The sequence below is a fragment of the Lates calcarifer genome, linkage group LG12 (genome assembly GCF_001640805.2).
Source record: "Lates calcarifer isolate ASB-BC8 linkage group LG12, TLL_Latcal_v3, whole genome shotgun sequence".
NCBI classification, from domain to species: Eukaryota; Metazoa; Chordata; class Actinopteri; family Centropomidae; genus Lates; species Lates calcarifer.
Window position 1 is genome coordinate 21,953,410 of NC_066844.1, and position 20,076 is coordinate 21,973,485.

Genomic DNA, 20,076 nt, shown 5'->3' on the forward strand with positions numbered 1-20,076 from the left:
CTCATGGGTTGATTATTTTTTTATTTAGATGAAGAACAAAGATCTTTTCGTGTTGTACTGCACGTGATCTTTTCTTGGTGAAGTGGGAGTTAATGGTCATTTTGTCTTCATTTCTTGTCTGATGTTGGTCGTCCGGCTGTATTTAATGGATCTCTCTCTCTCTCTCTCTCTCTCTCTCTCTCTCTCTTTCTCTTTCTCTCCTCGCGCATGATTGACAGACAATAATTGGATAGGGAGCGCGTGCAGCCCCGGCCGGCCGACACTGCCGCCTGCTTGACGCCGTTTCCTGACGTCAGTGCATCTTAGTGAAGAAAAAAAAAGAAACAGATTCAGGACATGAACTTTTTCTAACACTGAGAGAGGGAGGGAGGGAGGGAGAGAGGGAGAGAGAGAGAGAGAGGGAGGGAGTGAGGGAGAGAGGGAGAGAGGGGGGGGGGAGAGAGGGAGAGACGGGGGTTGCCCGGAGTCTGCTGCAGTCCCAGCGGATGAACTCGAGGAAGGACACTGCAACTGATATTTACAGTGTGGCAGCATTAATAATACATCAAGTACATCCTCCTGACCCTGCTGTGATTTCGAAGAACAGGCCAAATAGCACTGCATGGTAAACTACTGCCAAGGTGGGTTACAGAGATTAGATTAGATTAGATTAGATCAGATTAGATTAGATACTTTAATGTCTTCAATGAGGAAATTCTTTTTGCAGCTGAAGTTTCGTTTGCTCCTATTACAGTGAACTAATCAACAAAGCAGCTCGGTTATGTTGCAGTCTGTACAGTTAATGCCGTTAAAGTATGTACATTAAATAAATAAGAAAATGAGGAATCTGGGGCTCGCTCACCAGTGTTTGTGCGAAACATTTATTTGGAGTTTGTAGTTTACAAAGTGCACCAGTGTGGTAAAGTTGTTTATACAACAGGTCAACAGATCCACAAATGTGAATTTAGTTCGGATTGAAGTCATTTGGGAGTTCTCTTCTCCACCCTCTGTATTTTGACAGAAGTCATTTCCAACAGCCAAAACCTGGTTGTTAATTTCCAGTAGGAAACTGTTCCCCGTATTAGCACATGATGTGGTCAACAATGCAATTAAGCCCGTTAACTACAAAAAAAAACATCCAGAGGCCACTGAATCTGCGGCACACATGCAGATTAATCCGATTGGAATCCTCATTTATTCTCTTTAATCACAGCTAAGTCTACATTTCCAAGATCGAGTTTTTCTTTCTGCGTTCAGATGTGAGAGAGATTAAAGTGTCCTGTTTCTTTATGAAGTCGCAGCAGCGTCTCATTCTGCTGAAGCAGATCCAGCTCTCACACAGGTAGCCCATACTGTCAAACTACCACAGAAGAATCCATAACCCCTTTCTGTCTTTTCCCCACTTGGGCGACCGAAAAGAAAAAGAAAAACATCAAGGAGCCACAAGGAACAAATGCACATAAATAAACCAAATAAGTAGACTGGTATTTGTTGATGCAAATTCCTGCACAGATGCAGGTGCAAATTACATTTTATCTATCTATCTATCTATCTATCTATCTATCTATCTATCTATCTATCTATCTATCTATCTATCTATCTATCTATCTGTCATTGTGTTTTTGTATTTGCTGTAACATTTATCAAAATCTAAAATAATAGTCCCACTTCAAGGCCCCGATAAGAACAGCAGCTGATATATTTAGATAAATATTTTTTTAATTTTTAAATCAGGCCACAATGTAAAGAACTGGCTGTCATTATTTACACCGAGACAACAATTCTTTCCAAGCAGCATTAAGAGCAAATCTACCGTATAGACCGAAGAAAGCAGAACGTACCGGAGGGACAAGTGTAGCAGTATTAGAGCTCATCAGCATGATAATGTAGAAATACACATGCTTTGAGTGTGAGCCCTTTTGATCTGGCGTGGCGATAAAACCTTATCGGCGGCGAACATCCACTTCCATTTTAGGATTTGACATTAATTCAATCCGCCTTTTTTTTCTTTCTCTTCTTCTTCTATTTTTTTTTACTGCTCTTTTTCTCACAGGAGCCCTGGAGAAAGAGAGAGGTCGCAGCCCGATTCAGCTCTGAGAATCTCATTATAGGACTACCATTGAAAAGGAAGTGGCTTTGCCTTATAATAAAGATAAATAAAAATGAAATGTCACCGTACAAAAATGACATCAGGAAAGTAACATAAACGTTTATTATCAGTAGCCTATTGATCCTTAATCAAAAGCCCCATTTGTGTCGTTTAAAATGTTTCTAGTATAATTTTGCTGTTTTTTTCTAACAATCACGTGGCCATGTTGTATCAAAAATAATTATTTCCTGCATTAAGAGCACGTTACATTGACGCGCGCCTGTGTTTAGTCGCTCTACCAGCTTGAAAAAGAGAGAGAGAGAAATCCAATGCTGGTAGGATCCTTGGGTCCCACTGATTATAACCCATCCCGGGGTAATTTTTCACCGGTGCTGGCTAATCTTTGTTCTTTGTGAAGATAATAAATAGCCTAATCGTTATCAGCGAGCTGCTGGAGGTGTCGGGGAGAATAGGGCTGATCGGCCCGGGAAATAGGCTCCAAAGTGCCGCAGAATAAATGCCATTTCTTATCTCTCTCTCCCAGATTATCGCCGCCTTTTCACACTCGCACAACAAATACATCTAATGCAGGGAATGCATCATTTGCTGGACCAGATCTGTGCGAATGATTGATAGATAGATAGAGATGGAGGGTGGGGGGTGGAAGGCATGGTGTTGGCTATTATTTACAAGTTTAATGTTCTGCATGTGCAAAGCCTTTATTCGGTGTATTTAGACGGCATAAATACAGCTCGCGTTTCCATTATTTTTAGGTTATCTGCGGGAGCCATCTGAGGTTCCGGTTCTTTGTCGTGGTATCTTATTTCTTTTATGTTGGATTTTACTGGATAAGAGTTAAACAGACTCAGCCGCTTCCACTCACGGAGCAACAAATATATTTATATATATATATATATATATATATTAATAATGTTTTCAAGTGATGGAAGTTTTGCAAATGGCAAATGCGCGCAGTAGTGGTATTAAGCCACGGGTATAAAACGGTCTAGTTACAAATAGGCCTCGTTAGATTTACTTGATACTTGAAACCCATTGGGCAGGAGTGTGGGATTTATTTATTTATTTATTTATTTATTCATATCTAGGTTTAAATCCTACAACACTTTATTTGGTTGGTTGGTTGCAATCTTGAATCATGGTGTGACTTTAAAATAATTAAATCAGAGAAGATGATTTGATTAGGCCATTGTCCAAAGTGTTATTATGAGCTGTATTATTATGTTAGTATTATAATTATTTTCTAATTCCCTCCAAACATCTACAAACCAAATTTCAATGAGGGAAAATGAGAGAAAACTGTTATACATTAATTAACAATCTCTGGTTTGTCTTTAATTTAGACAAAAAGACACAAATTAAAAAGCACAAACATTTTACAAATATAAATTGAACATACCGTAGATTAAAAAAAAAAAAAAAAAAACACCTTTCCCCCATGAAGCACAAAAGCTGGAGCTTCATTCAAAGAATAAAGTTAAATAAAACCTGTGCATTGTACAGGCACAAAGAATGAAGAAGAATCTATTTATTGTGGTGTTGAAGCATTGTGCCTGAGTGTGTGCATGGGGAGTGACCAGTTATGGCAGAAAAGGTATTTTTCCAATATATACAAACTGGATGCTTAATAACTTGGCAGCTGCAGCAGCCCTGGGTGCTGCTGATGGTCTCCAGGGTAACGGAGATAACAGCGCAGTCATTTTCCATATCTTACAGTCTATTATATTCAAGGATTAGTTCTCCTTCCCGAAAAGGTCAAACATAAAGTCATGCCAGCCAGGAGTGCTCCTCCTCCTCCTCCTCCTCCTTCTCCTTCCTCCTACAGTGACAGAGCATTTCCCATTTTTTCATATTATCTAGCTAAACCAGTGTGATGACCTTTGCTGACATGCTCTGATAGATGCAAACCTCCCACAGCAGACAACAAACCTCCCTGAATTTCTTTTAATACTCTCACAAGGTCTTCCTCTGTGTTTGTGGTGAATAGTGATCTTCCTCTGGTTTTATCTCACCATCAGTACTATTCCTTCTAAAAAAATCACAACTCCTTCACCTCTTACATTCACTGTGACCCAAGTATTGCTTTCTCTTGACTCAAGACACAAAAACAAAGATCAGATGATATGTTACCTCATCAATGTTATGCAAGGGATGTATTATACTTTAATCCTTGGTCTTGTTGTGTAGATCCAGAGTTTCAGGGATACTCAGGAGCTATAATCACAAAATATCCCAAGACCAAAAGTAGCCTCTTACTGGAGTTTTACAGTTAGGTGAAACAAGAGGCGTAACGCCTGTTGACAAATTCACAAAGCATTTGAGCGATAGGTCCTGAGCCTGAGAGAAGTTTGTCCAGAGTGATACTGACGTCACTGAGACCTGCTCACAGTCAATCAAACGCTGCTGGGCCCCATCACGTCACTGATGAAATACAATAATGAACTTATATAAAAACAGATTTTGAAGAATCAAATCAATTTTCAAAATTTCAAAATGTAATAAATTTTTTTGTTTCATTTAATGTATTAATTTGAATGACTATTACTTTGATTTCTTATGTGATTTTATAAAATTAAAATTAAATTACACTATACCTTTTAATTCAGTTTAATTTCATTAGTAATGTCATAAAATTTTAGTATTTTTATCTAAACTTAATTCAATCATTTATTTAATCTATTTTTGATTTTTTGATTGATTTTTTGATTTTTATTTTAAAATTAATTCATCCAGTTTAATTCTAAATGTAATTGAAACTGATTTAATTAAGTTTATATTCACACTTGATTCAATTCACTATATATTAAGTTTTTTTAAAAAAAAAAATCTAATTTCATTTAATCTAATCTAACACAATCTAGTTTCTTCCCACACTCTTATTTATCGCTGAAAATTTTATTTCACAGTCACTGACACAGATGAGTCATCTGATCACCAGTCACTGTAAGTGATGGTGAAAGTATAACAAGTAAATTCATTCAGAAACATGATGTCTGAAACTCTTTGTTATAAACTTTTAGCTCCATTTAGCAGGATTTTAGTGAAAAAATGAGACTTTGTCCCTCTGCTGCATGTTGCAATAATCAGGCAGACAGTGACACCTAGGGGAGAAGAGTTGGCCTCCTCATCTTCTCACTCTACTAATATACAGCGGCTTCTTTCTTGTATCTAAAATCTCGAAAATAGATTTTCTTTTCAAGCGTGTTGCCTTCCTGTTTAAATAATCCATCTTTAAGTAATTTTAGATTAACAACCCTTTCTTGGCATCAATGTGAGACTCTGAGGTCAGAGGTTACAGTGTTGGTGTTTTTTTGCTCCAGATTACAAACAGGCTGGTGACCAATGAGAGGACAACCTTGGATCAGTGAGGGGATAAACATGATGAAGATGCTTCCATGCAGAACACGAGGGGTCACTGAACGGTACAGTGAGTATGACAATGATGCAGATGATGGGGACGATTACAGGTTTCAACTCACTGAGACACTTTATATTGATTTTTAGTCGCTGCACCAGAGGAGGTGGAGTTGAGGCAACGTGAAGTTGTGTGTGTGTGTTGTATGTGAAGTAACTAAGTACATTAAACTTGTACTTTACTGAGGTACAATTTAGAGGTACTTATACTCTAGTGCAATTAACAGGCAAACATTGCATTTTTACTACACTACATTTATTTTATAACTTACAAGTTACCAATAATATATATTATTTTGAAATGGACCTTTCTACATAATGAGTACTTTTATGCTTTGATGCTAATATCTTGTACTTAGAGTACTTCTACACATTGATATTCCATATTATGTAAATTCAAATTGTACAGTATTAATACTTTTTCTTAAGTGGTGCACACAGCTTTGTCCCAATACAGTTGGTTTACAGACATCGCACTGAAATTGACTACCTGATCTCTTATTTCACTGCGTGTAGTCTTGAGAAGAGTCTTTACTAAGTCATTAGAGGTCAGAGGTTCACTTCTTCACTTCCTGCCATGAGAGCAGCAGGAAGTGAAAGTTTACAGCACTTTGTCCCTAACAACCTGTCCATCAAACTCTGTTTCACTTGTGCTGTCCAGAGAGTTGTAGAATTCAAAACACCCTCTTTTTTTTCTAAACCTGTGAGTGTTCGTCAGTTTCAGACATTGTGTCTTTATTTTGTCTTCATGTGAGGTTCCAGTTCCTGTGTGTGTGTCTGCTGATGAGCATGTTGAGCATATTCAAATGTGTGTAATAGTGTGTGTGTAATGAGGACTCAATTAGCAGACTCTTTAATATCAACCTGAATTAGTTTTTGTCATGTATGTTGTTGTGCAGTGATGCAGTTTAAATGCAGATTGATTTGCATGACCTATCAACAACAATGTAGCTTTGACGAAAATAAATTAATAATCACTGTGATGGACTACACAACTCAAACAAGTTCCTAGAGTCTGTTCAGAGTTGGTCATATGACAGATATGAAGAAACATTAGACAAAATAGATGAAAATTTAGAAAACACAGTAGAATAGTTGGAATGGAAATAGGAATCTAAAGTATTAATGATCTGTAGTACATGGGTTAAAACATATGACTAACTGTCTACAGTCATGGTACTGTAGGTTCTGCAGCTTTGAGCTAAATGCTAACATGCTGATGATAAACAGGTATATTGTCTACTATGTTCACCATATTAGCTTAGCATGTTAGCATGCTAACATTTGATGCGTAACACTAAACACAAAGTCCACTACAGGTATTTGATCAAAAACCAAAGTACTGGACAAAGTGAAAGTTTGAATTGGTGGTGGTCAGGAAATCATTAAAGTTGTTAAAATTCATTCTGAAGTGCAAATGAACATCTGTAAAAACTTTCATGACAATCCATTCAATAGTTGTTGATACATTTACATCTGGATAGAAGTGGTGGACCAACCAACCGACTAATTAACGTTGACATCCCTGGTTGGGCACTAGCATGGCTAAAAATGAAAATGAGCTTTGATAGACCAACAGTGTCTCTTACCTATCTCCCTGTTTTCTGTCCATCAGCCAGAAACTGACAGAAAACATGAGGATAAGACAATTTTCATCCATGTTTCACAGAAGAAACAGAGCGACAGCGATGACCTTGACCTCCAGCAGCCGCTAAAGCAAAATGACATATCCATACCTTACATGACAAAGACTTTACTACAGTATGTAAGAGCATCTGTGTGTTTCATTTTGACTAAAGTTTCTGTACACACATTTTCACACGAGTGTGTATCCAGGTATATGTGTGTGTGTGCACGCTTTCATGTTTTTGTGTGCATCTCTGTGTCTGATCCTCAGTGAGTGTGAGGGTATAAATCCCCTGACTTTCCTCCTCCTCCTCCTCTGTCTGCTGCTTTGCGTAAGCTGATTCTGCAGCACAAACCTGTCCTGTCTGTCACACACACACACACACCACACACACACCACACACACACACACACAGACAGCGAATAAACAAGATCTGATCTATCTCTTCCCCCTCTCTCTGTTTCTCTGTCTCTTCCTGTGTTCATCTGACACACACACATACACACACACACACACACACACACACACACACAAATACAAAATCTCATAGCACTCAGAGGAATTCAGTGTACCCCCTCTCTGCTGCTCAAAGGGAAGACATTGAAGTCATGAGACTGAAGTTACAAGATGTGTGTGTGGTTGTGTGTATGTGTGTGTGTTCTGTCACTCCACCACAACTCTCTGCAGGTGCAAGACAGAGAGAAGAAGAGAAACACAGCTGACCATTAGGCTGCTTTACCACATCCTTCATACTATACTTCACTTCTTCCCTAGCATGCACATACACACACACACACACGCCTCTCTGCAGGTTTCATAATTGTATTTATTTTGTGTATGTCGGGTGTGCTAATTAATAGTCAAACCTTTTCCTGGTATTTCATGTGGATTATGATGAGCTGCCTCTGACCTCCTGGTGATTTCCTTTCATGTCTGTTTGTGTCAGTAGGTATTATCAGATTAGATAATCCTTTGATTTGAGAAATCTGAAGTCTGCCTGATCAGCACTCTCAATCTCATCACCTTTCCTCCTGCTATTTTCCCTTTTTCCCCTCATTTCAGACTGATGGTTTGGTGGATTATAGTGGAAGCAGTCATCAGCAGAGCTTCTCTTTGATATGACTTCACTTTTTTGTTGTATAGTCAATCAAACAACTACAAAGAGACACAACAATTTTCACAAACAGGCACAAAACCACCACAAATAGACATAAAATGACCATAAAAATAGGCACAAAACCACCACAAAGAAACACAAAAGAAGAAGCAACTACAAAGAAATGCAGAACACAGAAACACACAAAATAGCTACAAGAAGCAAAATGATCTTAAAGTTATACAAATTTCAATTTGGGCGTCTTGCTCCCATACAGGGAGTGGGGACCTGTACATGTCTGAGCATAAGGATCCATTGTCTCATAATCTGTCCATGCTGAATATATGACATCATAATGATGAACAGAGTCAATCTGCTTCCTCCACAGCAAACTAAAGACTGACCTTAAACCTGTGATAACTGCGTGTTTGACCACTTGGGGGAGGCATAAACAAGTTGTGAACACAGCTGTGACAAACTATATTACCCCTTTTTAAACTGTTATGGTGAACTTGTGAGCAGACAGTCGTTTATTTTACACTTAGCAATGTTATCAGTTCATTTAAAGTCATGGTGGTTGTCAGTGTGAGTCCAGCATTCACTCCCTTTAGTTCTGTTGCTGCTCTCCACGGAAATATTTGTCTCTTTAGTCCCTAAATGCTCCACTGTGTTAACCAGCTTGTCACTGACTTTGTCTTTGGTCTTGAGCAGGTAGTATACAGTGTGTTTTTAGAGCTTTTTCACTGAAGACAGCTGTTTTATTTGACCAAAAATCACACTGAGAGTGATGAGCATGATCCAAAACAAACCAAAACAATGAGCTGAAAGACGCTATGACGCTATGTAGAGCTGAAAGGAACAACAGAGACAAACAGAGACATTTACTGTGGGTTCATTAATACAAGTGACTCCTTTTGCATGCAGATAGTCATGTGTTGTTAATACACTGTAAAAAATATTGATTTACAGCTTTAAAAAATCTTTGCACTCATAAATCAAGTAGGGCTTTAATTTTATACAAAAAGCCCACTAGTAAACGTTTATCAAACATTGTTGTACTTACATAAAGAATAAAAGACATAATTAGATAATATAAGCTAAATTTATAATGGTTTTACAAAGTGTAAAAAACTTACATCTTTGGAATTGTAATGGATGAAATTTCCAAAAAAGAAATAACAACAGGTTTACGAGGTGTTTCACCAGAAGGTGCTGGAACCAGCCATCAGCACTATTCTGAGTTTTCTCTGCTCCAGTGAGATGTATGGCAAAAATGTGTTTGTAGGAAAAGTTGTGGGACAAGCTAGCCAGAGTGTAGACAGTGGAGCATGGCCTCTTATGTCACCTGCACGTTCAGACCACAGTATGTGGTTTGTTGTCATATGCAGTCCTGGCTGAGGGTTTATAATACATCTCTATCACCTGATTATTTTATTTTACTTAATTCTCATCAGCCTTATATCAAAGCACTGGTCATTTAAGTAATCCAGCTTTATTTCTGCAGTGTCACATGGGTGTGTGATAGCCAGTATTTACAGTCACATGGCAGAAGTATAAGTATCAGCATCAGACAAAGAAACAAAAAACAAAAAAAAACACACACACATACGGGTATTAATCTCATAAATATTGTAGTTCACTAAAATGTTATTCAGTGTTGCAAAATTACACACATAACACAGCCCCTAGTGCCTCCTCCCCCTCCTTGTAAACCCTTTCCACCTCCACTCTCTTGTGCAGATTTAGAAATGACAAGGGATGGGGTGAGGCCTGCCACATGGCCTCTGTGTCCTCCCTCCCCTCCCCTCATCACCCCAGCTCCTCACCACATCAGGATACACTTGTTCTGGTGAATTCCGGTTTCAAACGGAACGCTGCCTTGCTCTGGTTTTCTGCAGGACCAGTATTAAAAGCAGGCACAAGCTGTCTCTCAGTGGCCCTGTGGTCAGGGAGGGGGAGCCTCTAACGGCCTGTTATACTCACACACCTTTCAAACCTCACCCGCTCCTGCTTCCTCCCCTCCTCACCCTTTGACAGGCCCTGTGTGCAGCCTTATCACCATGAGAGCAGATTAAAGAGTGAAAAGTTCCTTCCACTGCAAGCCACCATGTTCATCACCTCCTCTCGCCTTTTTTCACACTGTCACATCACTAAATCCTTTTCTACTGGTGACACACCGCTGTTAAGTCTACAGTTTATTTTCATAATATCCCACATTAAAACTTTATTGTAATATTATAAACACAGTCCTCACATTTCTCAAACTCCTTAATGTAAACCTGCTTTGTCCTTTGACCTCCAACCTCAGCTATGATGCCCCTAGTGTTGGAACAGATATGCTGCAATCTCTTTTTCATGGTTTGAGTTTGATTTAAACATTTTGTGAGTCAAAACAGACATGTTTGCAGCAATATAGATTGAAGAAAATACACTTATCAGTCTTAGACATCAAAACAACCAAAAGAAATCACTCTTTACTAACACATATAACTTTAATACAAACACATACTGTATGACATCATTTACCCACTCACACTGCAGTTTCCACATAAACATTACATTTGACCCAGTTATTGTTTTTGACTGTTTATTTTCACATAGAGCACAATATCTATTGTTCTGTCATTTCTATACTCAGACTGCTTTCTGCCTCTCTGTGTTTCAGACTGAGTTGAAGCCTCTCATGTGGAAATGCCATCAAGAAAGAGGGAAAATCAGTTTCCAGAGTTCCCCTCTCCTGAGCAACATTGCCACCTGCTGTTAACCAGATAAACAACTGGCTTATGTCTAAACTTTCATTTGCTGTAAGTAGTTCAGTGGCAGTTGCTGGGCTTTGAACAGCACCCTTGTAAAGCTGGAAAAAAAAATCTTGCCCTGTTTAAAGACTAAACATTTGCTTTTTTCCTACCTGAATTTGTTTTCTCAAGATCCGGTCTGTAACTCAGCTGAATCTGAGCTAACCAAAGTGAAGCTGTAAAGTACATAATGAAGTCTTTTTCTCCCTTTACACATACACATATATATTACCCCTGTTTACCCAGAGTGAGATCAATTACTAGATGGTCAGTAAAGCTGATCATAATTAAAGTTAGATTGATTGATGGATGGATAAATAGATGATTTGACCAAGAAACTAACACAGAATTCCTTACAGTGTCTGTGTCTTTGTTTATATTATCTTTTATGTTTCTGTTATCGTCATGACAATTCAAATTAGCCTATGTATAAAATTATATCCCCAGATAGGATATCTTTTATGTCTGTCCCTGGGGGTATAGAGGTTGATTTAATAATGCTTACTAAGTAGCACACTAGTGTAAAGATAGTGTAGGCTTGTGTTTTCAATCTGTTTTTTTTCCTGTGCCACACAAATAAATGACACAGGTCATGGGGGAACTTCCCTCAGAGAAGCAGTGCTTCTCAGAGGGATGTGCTGGCTAACCGCTGCCCAGGCTGGGCTTCCGGCCCTGGGGCAGCAGCGCCTGCCGGTACCCCTCACACCCTGCAGCACCACCACTATCACCCCACTCCAGACACTGTGCCAGGATACTGTGGTGACACAACCCTGGGCCTCTGTTCCTCCCTTGTCAACAAGACTGATGGAAGCAGAGAGGAGAAGAGAGAATAAGAGGACATGAGGACTGACTGATATTTAAAGTTACTGCAGCTTAGAGTTTACAGAAAAAAAAGGAAGGAGAAGATTAAAATATTTGGGAAATAATGTTAGAATGAGGGTGTTAATGAAAGAAAAAGGAGGAAAGTGAGGGTGAATAGAGAGTGGCAGGAAGAAGTTAACAGTGATTTCTTTTTATATCAGTGATAACATGAAGTGAAAGTCTTCTTTTAAGTATTTGGCTGCACTTGAATGTATCTTGTAAAGACAAAACTTTATTTAGACCAACAGAATCTTGGCCAGAATCTAAATTAATACTGATTTTTGTACCAGTTATCTTCAGCTGACATAAAGCTTTTTCTCTCAGTCTGTCCACTATGATCAGGTGCCACCAGGGGGCAGAACATGGAGCCTTTCACCTTTTAACCTTGTATTGTTTTCTCTAGTAATACAATAAAACACACACACACACACACACACACACACACACACACACACACACTCAAAATCAATTGAGAAAGCTGATAGGTATAATGGCTTATATGGGTGACTGATCTTGATTACTTATAGTTAACTGTCTGTCTGTCTGCTGTGTGTGTGTGTGTGTGTGTGTGTGTGTGTGTGTGTGTGTGTGTGTGTGTGTGTGTGCTTATGCCTAAGACGAAGAAAAGGGAAAAGGGAGCTTGTGGTTACATAACAATAATTAAGGCGGCATGATCAAACTTTCTTCAGTGGAGGCCATTTTATTTCTAATGTGCACTTGTTTTAATGAAGTCAAGCACATCGTGCACTGCTGTATGTGCTGAGAGAACGATTTGAGTTTCCTGTGTGTGTGTGTGTGTGAGAGAGAGAGTATGTGTGTGCACGCGCATGAATACAGGCATGTCTTAGTGTGAGTATAAGTGGTGTATGTGAAATTCCATGGCTGGTCTGGAGTCTGCCCTCGGTGTGTCTGTGTGTTTAGATCAGAGCCCGCTGAGCCCCCTCACCGGTTAATATTAGACACACTGCTTGTCGGAGAGACTGACAGCTCATTACGAACACTGCTAAAATAGGTGCAGCCATTTACTTATGCACACACACTCTCTCTTACTGTCCATCCCCGCACACACAAAGACAAACATCACTTGTGCACGGCCAAAGTCAGCACTCACACACCAACTCTAAACTCCCAGAAAAGCCTGTGTGAAGCACAGCCAGAGGAGCCGCCCGTCTGACGCCAGCATGAAAAAGCAAGTGAAGCTGAGTGTGTGTTTCTGTGTGTGTTTGACCTGATAGTAGTAGTGGGCGGAGGGTGGTTTTGGAGTATGACGACAGGATAAACCCAACCCAACAGTCAGCATCAGTGTGTCAGGCCTGCTCCCTGGGAAAGTATGAGCAAGGTGAGGTGAGAAAAATGTCCTCACCAAAACTGGGCTTCTCTCTGTTTACTGTCAAACCGTAAGCTTTGGGTTTGGTTCTATATTAATACAGCTGGAGGCAGAAGACAGGGGCTTGTGGGTAGACAGAAATGGGGTTTTTAAATCCCTATCCGTCCCGCTCTCTGTCTCTGTCGTACGAATGACACAGTGATGGAGTTTAAATTTGAGGAGCTGTTTATCACCTCACTGTTAGAGCCTCCCTGTGCAGGGACATGGTGACCTCTTGACTTCAGTAAGTCAGACACTTTCTCACATGACATCATCTGATCTAAAATACTTGTGAGCACTATTTCAGATAGTTTGACCAGGCAGGTAGTGGCACATGCAAACTCCCAGGGTTAATCCATTCTTGCAGGATCACTTTCATGGACAGCTCAGGTTATGTTTATGTGTGAACACTGTTTGTATGTAGATAAATGCCTCATCAGGCATTCTAGTGATTCATTCATTTACCACAGAGGGTTTTTTTTAATGTGCAGTAAAGATTCTGGAGATGTATAACAACTACTACAAGCAGTATTTTTAATATCTCTTTCTTTGTAATTGAGTTAGCCTCATACTGAACAAATATATAATGTAATATGGAGTGAAACCTCAAACAGTCTGCTGTTGAATATTTAAACATTAGTTTTTGCATTTTTTTTTCTTAAATCTATTAGCTGCCATCTGCATGTAACTGTTAAGTGACATGAAAGCTGCTCTACACAAAGTGACATCCACAAAGTAACTTATACATCTAACATCTGTTTCTCATCTGTGACTGGCATGATTATTACAGTGGGTTACTATGCAGCAAGTTTTCCATTGATAGTTGTCATCATTGGCTTTAGGATGTCCCCACAAAGTTCCTGGGTCTTGTTTTCATCTCCACCCTCTTGAAGGAGTAGCGTTCTCCAGTCCGTCCATCTGTCAGGATGTACCATGTCCCCCAGTAGATGCCGTTGGTCACCCCACTGTAGCGCCCACGGTAGTACCGTCCGTTCAGGTTAGCTGCCAGGCAGGCATCAAACCACCAGCCTGCCCCATAGTAATGACCACAGTTTCCGGCTGTGTAGCGGTCGTGGTCTCGGTCGGCAGTGCTGAAGGATCTGCCGTCGTGGTTGTAACGTTTGCTGTAGCTCAAGGCATTTCCTGCATCACCGGAGTACTCCCGTGCTGTTAGTCGATACCTGAGAGAAAGGAAAAATAACAAATGGTATATTTGTGAGGATGGTGTATGACATCCAACTCTGTGTGTGTACTGGGGAACTAAGAGAACACATACACTTACAACTTACACAAAACTGACCTTAAAGGTGTAACATCACAGCAACACCAATTAAGTGTCAGGGGGTCAGAAAGTGCCTCTCTCCATTTAATTCAATGGATGCTATCTATGAATGCAGCAGATGAGCTTCAGGGTCGAGGTTTGCTTCTTCACTTGCTTAAGTGACAACAATTTTCGTCCTTTGTGGTTAATTAATGACAAATATTTTTTCTGAACTTTACTTGTCTGTCTAGTTGTAAGTGTGCCAGAGAGACTAAAAGACACGTTTTCTTTTAGATAGTTAATTCCACCCACCCATCTAGTTTGTGCAGAGAGTGTGTGTTTTTGCAGTGTGTTTCACCTCTGTGCCTCTGAGGCTACTTTGAAATTGTTGTAGGTAGCATGGCGTCTCTGTTGGTGCCAGTCCTCCAGCTCAATTCTGAGTTGGTGTTGGCCAGAGGAGGTGAGGGCGTACAGCGCCGTGTTCCCGAGCCAGTGCTCTCCCTGTGGACTTCCAAAGCCCTCCCGGTATTCCTGCCACGTCCTGTTGAAGTCCAACGAACCGTCCTGTCGATTCTGGATCACCGTCCACCCACCGCCCGCCGTCTCCATGTCACATTTAGCCTGGGCCGTAACAGAGACTTTGATATTATAAAGCCTAGATTTGACAGATCCACAGATAGAATATACATCTCTAAAAGAAGCAGAGTACGATGAGGGGGCAGGGGTCTGTCTGGGCGTTTTATGAGTGTGGTGAATCTGAAATACCTCCAGTGCTGGTCTGTGCAGGTCAGGCTGGATGGTGTAGATTCCATTCTCTTTGATGCCGAGCCTGTAAATCTCTGCACAGTCCTGAGGATGTAACCTCTCCAAGGGGGCAACTGAGAACCACACACACCACATTTTTATTCAACTTATTAATCGGCAACAGTTACAGCATGTGGTCACTCCCAACACTCTTACCTGTGGGTGGGTATTGTGTGATACTCTTCAGGAAAAGCAACAGGTCTTTCTCCCCCTCTCTTCCCACAGCTGCACTCTCTGTCAGCCCACAGAAAGATTAGGTTATCAGTGAGACACATCACACTGTCGTCAGGGTCTGAAAATAGAAGCTTTGTCTTTATCTGCTGTGCAGAAGGGTTCCAGTTTGTGTGATGACTCCTTACAACATCTTCACATCATGAACCATACAGTATGTATGTGCGGCTGTGAGTGCATGTACGTAAAGTTTTTCTCATCCTTCTTTGTGCAGTTAAATTCCTATGCACTCACCTATGACCGACACTTAGCAGGCCTCATTGAGGTTCTGTTTACTATGTGTGGGGGAGTGACTGCACTGGCATTTGTGTGTGTACGTGTGTGTGTGTGTGTGTGTGTGTGTGTGTGTGTGTTTGTCTGTCTGTGTGTTGCAGAGGCAGGGGGATATAAATGTGTACTCCTCACCCAGTCTTTTGGCCATTGCCCCAAGGGCCTGGCTGTGACAGTGGAGGTCACACTCTGTCAGCACAGCTGCCATTAGTGCCAGGATGGCCCCTAGAGAGTTGCTCTCATGGCCCCCGTGACTCCAGGGCCCCCCCGTTTCCTGGATAGAGTGCATGCAGCGCTGCAGTTGAACTAGTCGCTCTCTCACACCTCCAGTCTACAAAGACAATGTCCGCAGGTAATGCTTGATGAGACACTGTTACACAGTTGGTTAGTAGTCAATCAAGATTAAACGCCAAATTCTCTTTATTCTTCAATGAAATTTTATATCTCTGACTGTGGATGAGTGAAACAGTACTGTGTTTTTAAGTAAAGGGAATGAATCTGTGCATGTGCATAATCATGCATTCTTTAGTCTGGAGAATGATGTCTCAAAGGCTTACATCTCAGTGACATGTTTTCTGTCAGTCTCAATCTGTCTCTTACACTTAGATCAGCCATTGTAATCATGTCCCTCACACACCTGTTGCTGCATGAGCTCAGCACAACCATATGATGAGGACATTTTTAAAGCAGACCTAATTTTATCCCCTCTTTGATTGCTGACTGTCATTGCTCCATGGCTGTTGGTGGTGGTGCCAAGTTTAGTGTGCCCACTGTCCCATGAGAAAGGACCCGCTGGCCTCTGCCTGATAGTACGCCGTTCAGTTGTTGTTGGCACACGAGAATGAACAGACAGAGGGTCAGCTCTGCTTCATCTTGTTATTCAATGTGTCTGAACCATTTTACAGTGACTTGGCTAAGAAATATCTGATTAAAAGTTGCATTATCTGGCTTCTCTTAGAACAACGTTTTAAGATTTGCAATTTAGAAAAAAACAAATCCCATTGTCAAAAGTACAGCACCTGACCTCCCACTTAATTTTAAGTCACTTACCTTAGGCTGAGCCTGGGGGAAATCAGGCCTGTGCTCCACCCTCCGAGAGACGTCTGAGACGGCTGAAAGTGAAACCCCCATCTTGCAGGCTGCTGTCCCAGTCTGACCCTCACAGGCCCTGGTACCCACTCCTACTCCCGTCCCAGGCGGGATGGGTGCAGCCACCAGACTGTCCCTGCAGGGAGGGTGTGTGCAGGTCGGGGATGCATCTAAGGACAGCAGAGCTCCCACATACAGTGACAGCAGAGGAAGCGTACCAAGAGAACCAAAAGGAATCATGGGTAAATGCAGGCTTGTCCTAAAGTTTGTTTTAAACTCGTGAGCAGTGGTCTGGCCTCCTTCCTCCAGGCTGTAAGTTGTTTGTCCTTTTGTTGTTGATGTTTCTCTGCAAACCTTCACCTCACTTTTCCTTCAATTTCAACAAATGTCTCTTCAGTCGAAAAGTCTTTGCTGACCTCTTCTTTTTTTTTGTCTAGATCTTCCTATTGTTGTCCTTGTTTTCTATTCTCCGTGCTTCTTTCATCCTCTTCTTCTTTTCTTTTTTTCCTCACTCCACGTCCTCTTCTGTCTCCTGCTCTGTCTCTCTGTTAGTGAGGTTGCTTTGGCTCAGATTCCTAGATAACTGCGGCACTCTTTGCTGTCTGACACGGACTACTGCACCCACCCCCTGATGCACAAACACACACACACACACATGTACACACACGCACAATCTGTCCATCTCCTTAACTCATCTCATTCTCTCGCTCTCTCTCTCTTAGACTCCCACACAGCCACACACAGAGCTGCATGTTTACACACACACACATGCACCCAGATCGTGAACAGAAATCTCACTATGTCTTGAACACGTGCAGTGTAACATTAGACACAACTTATGGACACCTTTCACAGATGAATGCACCTTTTTTGCTGGTGTGAAGCTCTTTGCCTGGCCTGTGTATATACCTGTCTCACATCCTCTATATTAATATTATAGTAATGCTGTATTCCTGTCATGTACCAATCACTCATGTTGGACAGACATTGTACACCTCGTACCTTTACCCATCAAGGTGCATGTGTGACAATGTTTGTAGAGATGAAAATGCGGCAGATGCCTCAAGTATGTGGCTCCTTCCCTCCAGTGCACCATTTTCTCACTCGCGTCCTTTTGTACGGCACTGTTTGTGTTTACAAACTGAGTTCCGAAGAGGCCATAAAGACTTGACATTCAATAGGTGTGAGAAAGCAGGAATTCGTCTATAAATGCCAGAGTCATCCCAGTCATCAGGACTGTGCAGGGGCACACTCCCAATAATGAGGAGGACAAACACACATGTAGACACACTAATAAATGAACACAGAGCAGAACTAAATCGAGATGAGATCTCTGTTAGGCTCCGTCTAAAGAAATGGCTGGCAACGCAGCCATGTTCTTTGAAAAATTAAGGATTTTGTGAAGACACTGGTTCCAAATTTACCAATTTCAGATACTATTTTCTTGGTACATAATTACCTAAAGATTTTGTTTTACACTAACACTAAGAATGTGGTAACCTATATGTTTTCTACAGGTATTGCAGTTCTTAATTTCTCGTTTAACGTTTTTAGCTGTTTTATTAACTTATTAACAGTTTACTTGTCAGGGATACTCATTGATCAACAGAAAATGCTAGAGAACTATGGGTTAGGCACCCTTAGAATATCATTAAACAACATGAAAATGGATCTATACAAAGTAATAAATATCATGCACAAGATAGAACATTCACCAATAAGTAATGCCACAGTAAGACCAGTGAAAAATTTGTGACTACTATGAGCTATTACAGAGGAAACGGAAACATATTTATAAAAAGCATTTTCCTCATGTTACTCAAAGTTGCTATTTATAGCCAGTTCATAGGCTAGATAATTAAATTCTGTTAATTCAAGTCATGTGGAAATGGGACTTTATCCCTGGACAGAGGTTGAGCAGCAGTTGTGAAAGATGGAAAGTCAGATATCATATTTGTATAAGAAACGTTTGTCTGTGGATCTCAGTTGTTTACAATTGTTATCCTCTTTTATATCATTACAATGCCGCATAAGTAGATGTCATTGTATCAGTGTCACCCACTTGCTATCAATTTACAGCTTGGTACCAATTTAAACTATTTTCTGTAATATTTTTATGGTATCCTGTAATATTCTGAAAGGATAAAATATATTTTAGTTTTCTCCCCAGGCTTCGGTTGTATTTACTGTGTGTATGTCGGGTGTGCTAATTAATAGTCAAACCTTTTCCTGGTATTTCATGTGGATTATGATGAGCTGCCTCTGACCTGGTGGTTTCCTTTCATGTCTGTTTGTGTCAGTAGATAATCTTTTGATTTGAGAAATCTGAAGTCTGCCTGATCAGCACTCTCAATCTCATCACCTTTCCTCCTACTATTTTCCCTTTTCCCCCTCATTTCAGACTGACAGTTTGGTGGATTATAATGGAAGCAGTCATCAGCAGAGGGTCTGTTACAAAAGTGAACTACAGAGGAAAACTGTTGTGAGCATTATCCCCTGATATTGTCTCAGGTATGGAGTTTTTGTCTGTTCTTATGGATACAAACACATATATAAACAGAAATATATTTTCTCATCGACTTGCAATCGACAGACAGGCTGTGAAGGCTCACCTGAATTACTGTCTCAGCATGTTAAGACAGTCATTCAAGTGTCACAGAGGTAGATCACTCCCCTATCTTTGACCTTTACTCTTCCTCATCATAGTGTCATTACCACAGAGTACTGCTAAGGTACTACTAAGGCCCAAAACATGAATGCAGGCTGAAGTCTGGGACTACCAGTTCACTTGATTCATCAATTTAAAACAAGCTGACAGTGTCCTCTAGTGGCAGATCATTGCTGCTCTCCCTTTTGTCAGTGATTCACAACAATCAATCACACTGAAGCATCACATTTCTAGCATGTTAGATAAGCAGGCTGATCATCAAAATATCCTATCTGTAGGGGTGTTGGGGATGTAAACCCATCAACACTACAGAGTGATGGTCGTACTCTGAAACGGACTTATGTGCAAGAACATCAGAGTGGTTTCATGCTGTGTAGTGACAGTTGGCTGCAAAATACTGATAGACCTTGAGGATCTGAATTTGTGTTGCTTTAACAACAGAGACTGATGAAAGACCCCAAAATGTGTAATCCATTGGGGTTATCGATCCCTGCTAAATGTTACTGAA

General features: G+C 40.6%; 2 protein-coding genes across 4 annotated transcripts in view; one reads left to right on the plus strand and one right to left on the minus strand.

Moving 5' to 3' along the window:
- eefsec (eukaryotic elongation factor, selenocysteine-tRNA-specific) overlaps positions 1 to 11,374 on the plus strand; it is an 82,977-nt gene extending 71,603 nt beyond the window's left edge. Inside the window, exons 7-8 of one of the 3 annotated variants that reach the window (XR_001960625.2) lie at positions 5,407 to 5,513; positions 10,889 to 11,374. Coding sequence is in view for 1 of the 3 variants with exons in the window: in XM_018673527.2 (XP_018529043.1) it covers positions 10,889 to 10,893 (5 nt within the window). In the remaining 2 variants the exon portion in view is untranslated. The remainder of the gene's footprint in view (positions 1 to 5,406; positions 5,514 to 10,888) is intronic. The other 2 variants (XR_001960626.2, XM_018673527.2) reach the window with 2 other exon arrangements.
- Positions 11,375 to 12,131: 757 nt separating this feature from the next.
- On the minus strand, positions 12,132 to 19,283 carry si:ch211-157b11.8 (fibroleukin). The gene is made up of 6 exons (XM_018673531.2): positions 16,862 to 19,283; positions 15,947 to 16,142; positions 15,467 to 15,544; positions 15,272 to 15,384; positions 14,865 to 15,127; positions 12,132 to 14,426 (listed from the first exon to the last, which is right to left on the minus strand). The coding sequence occupies exons 1-6, from the start codon at positions 17,138 to 17,140 to the stop codon at positions 14,084 to 14,086; spliced, it is 1,272 nt and encodes a 423-aa protein (XP_018529047.1). The 5' UTR covers positions 17,141 to 19,283; the 3' UTR covers positions 12,132 to 14,083.
- Positions 19,284 to 20,076: the final 793 nt, after the last annotated feature.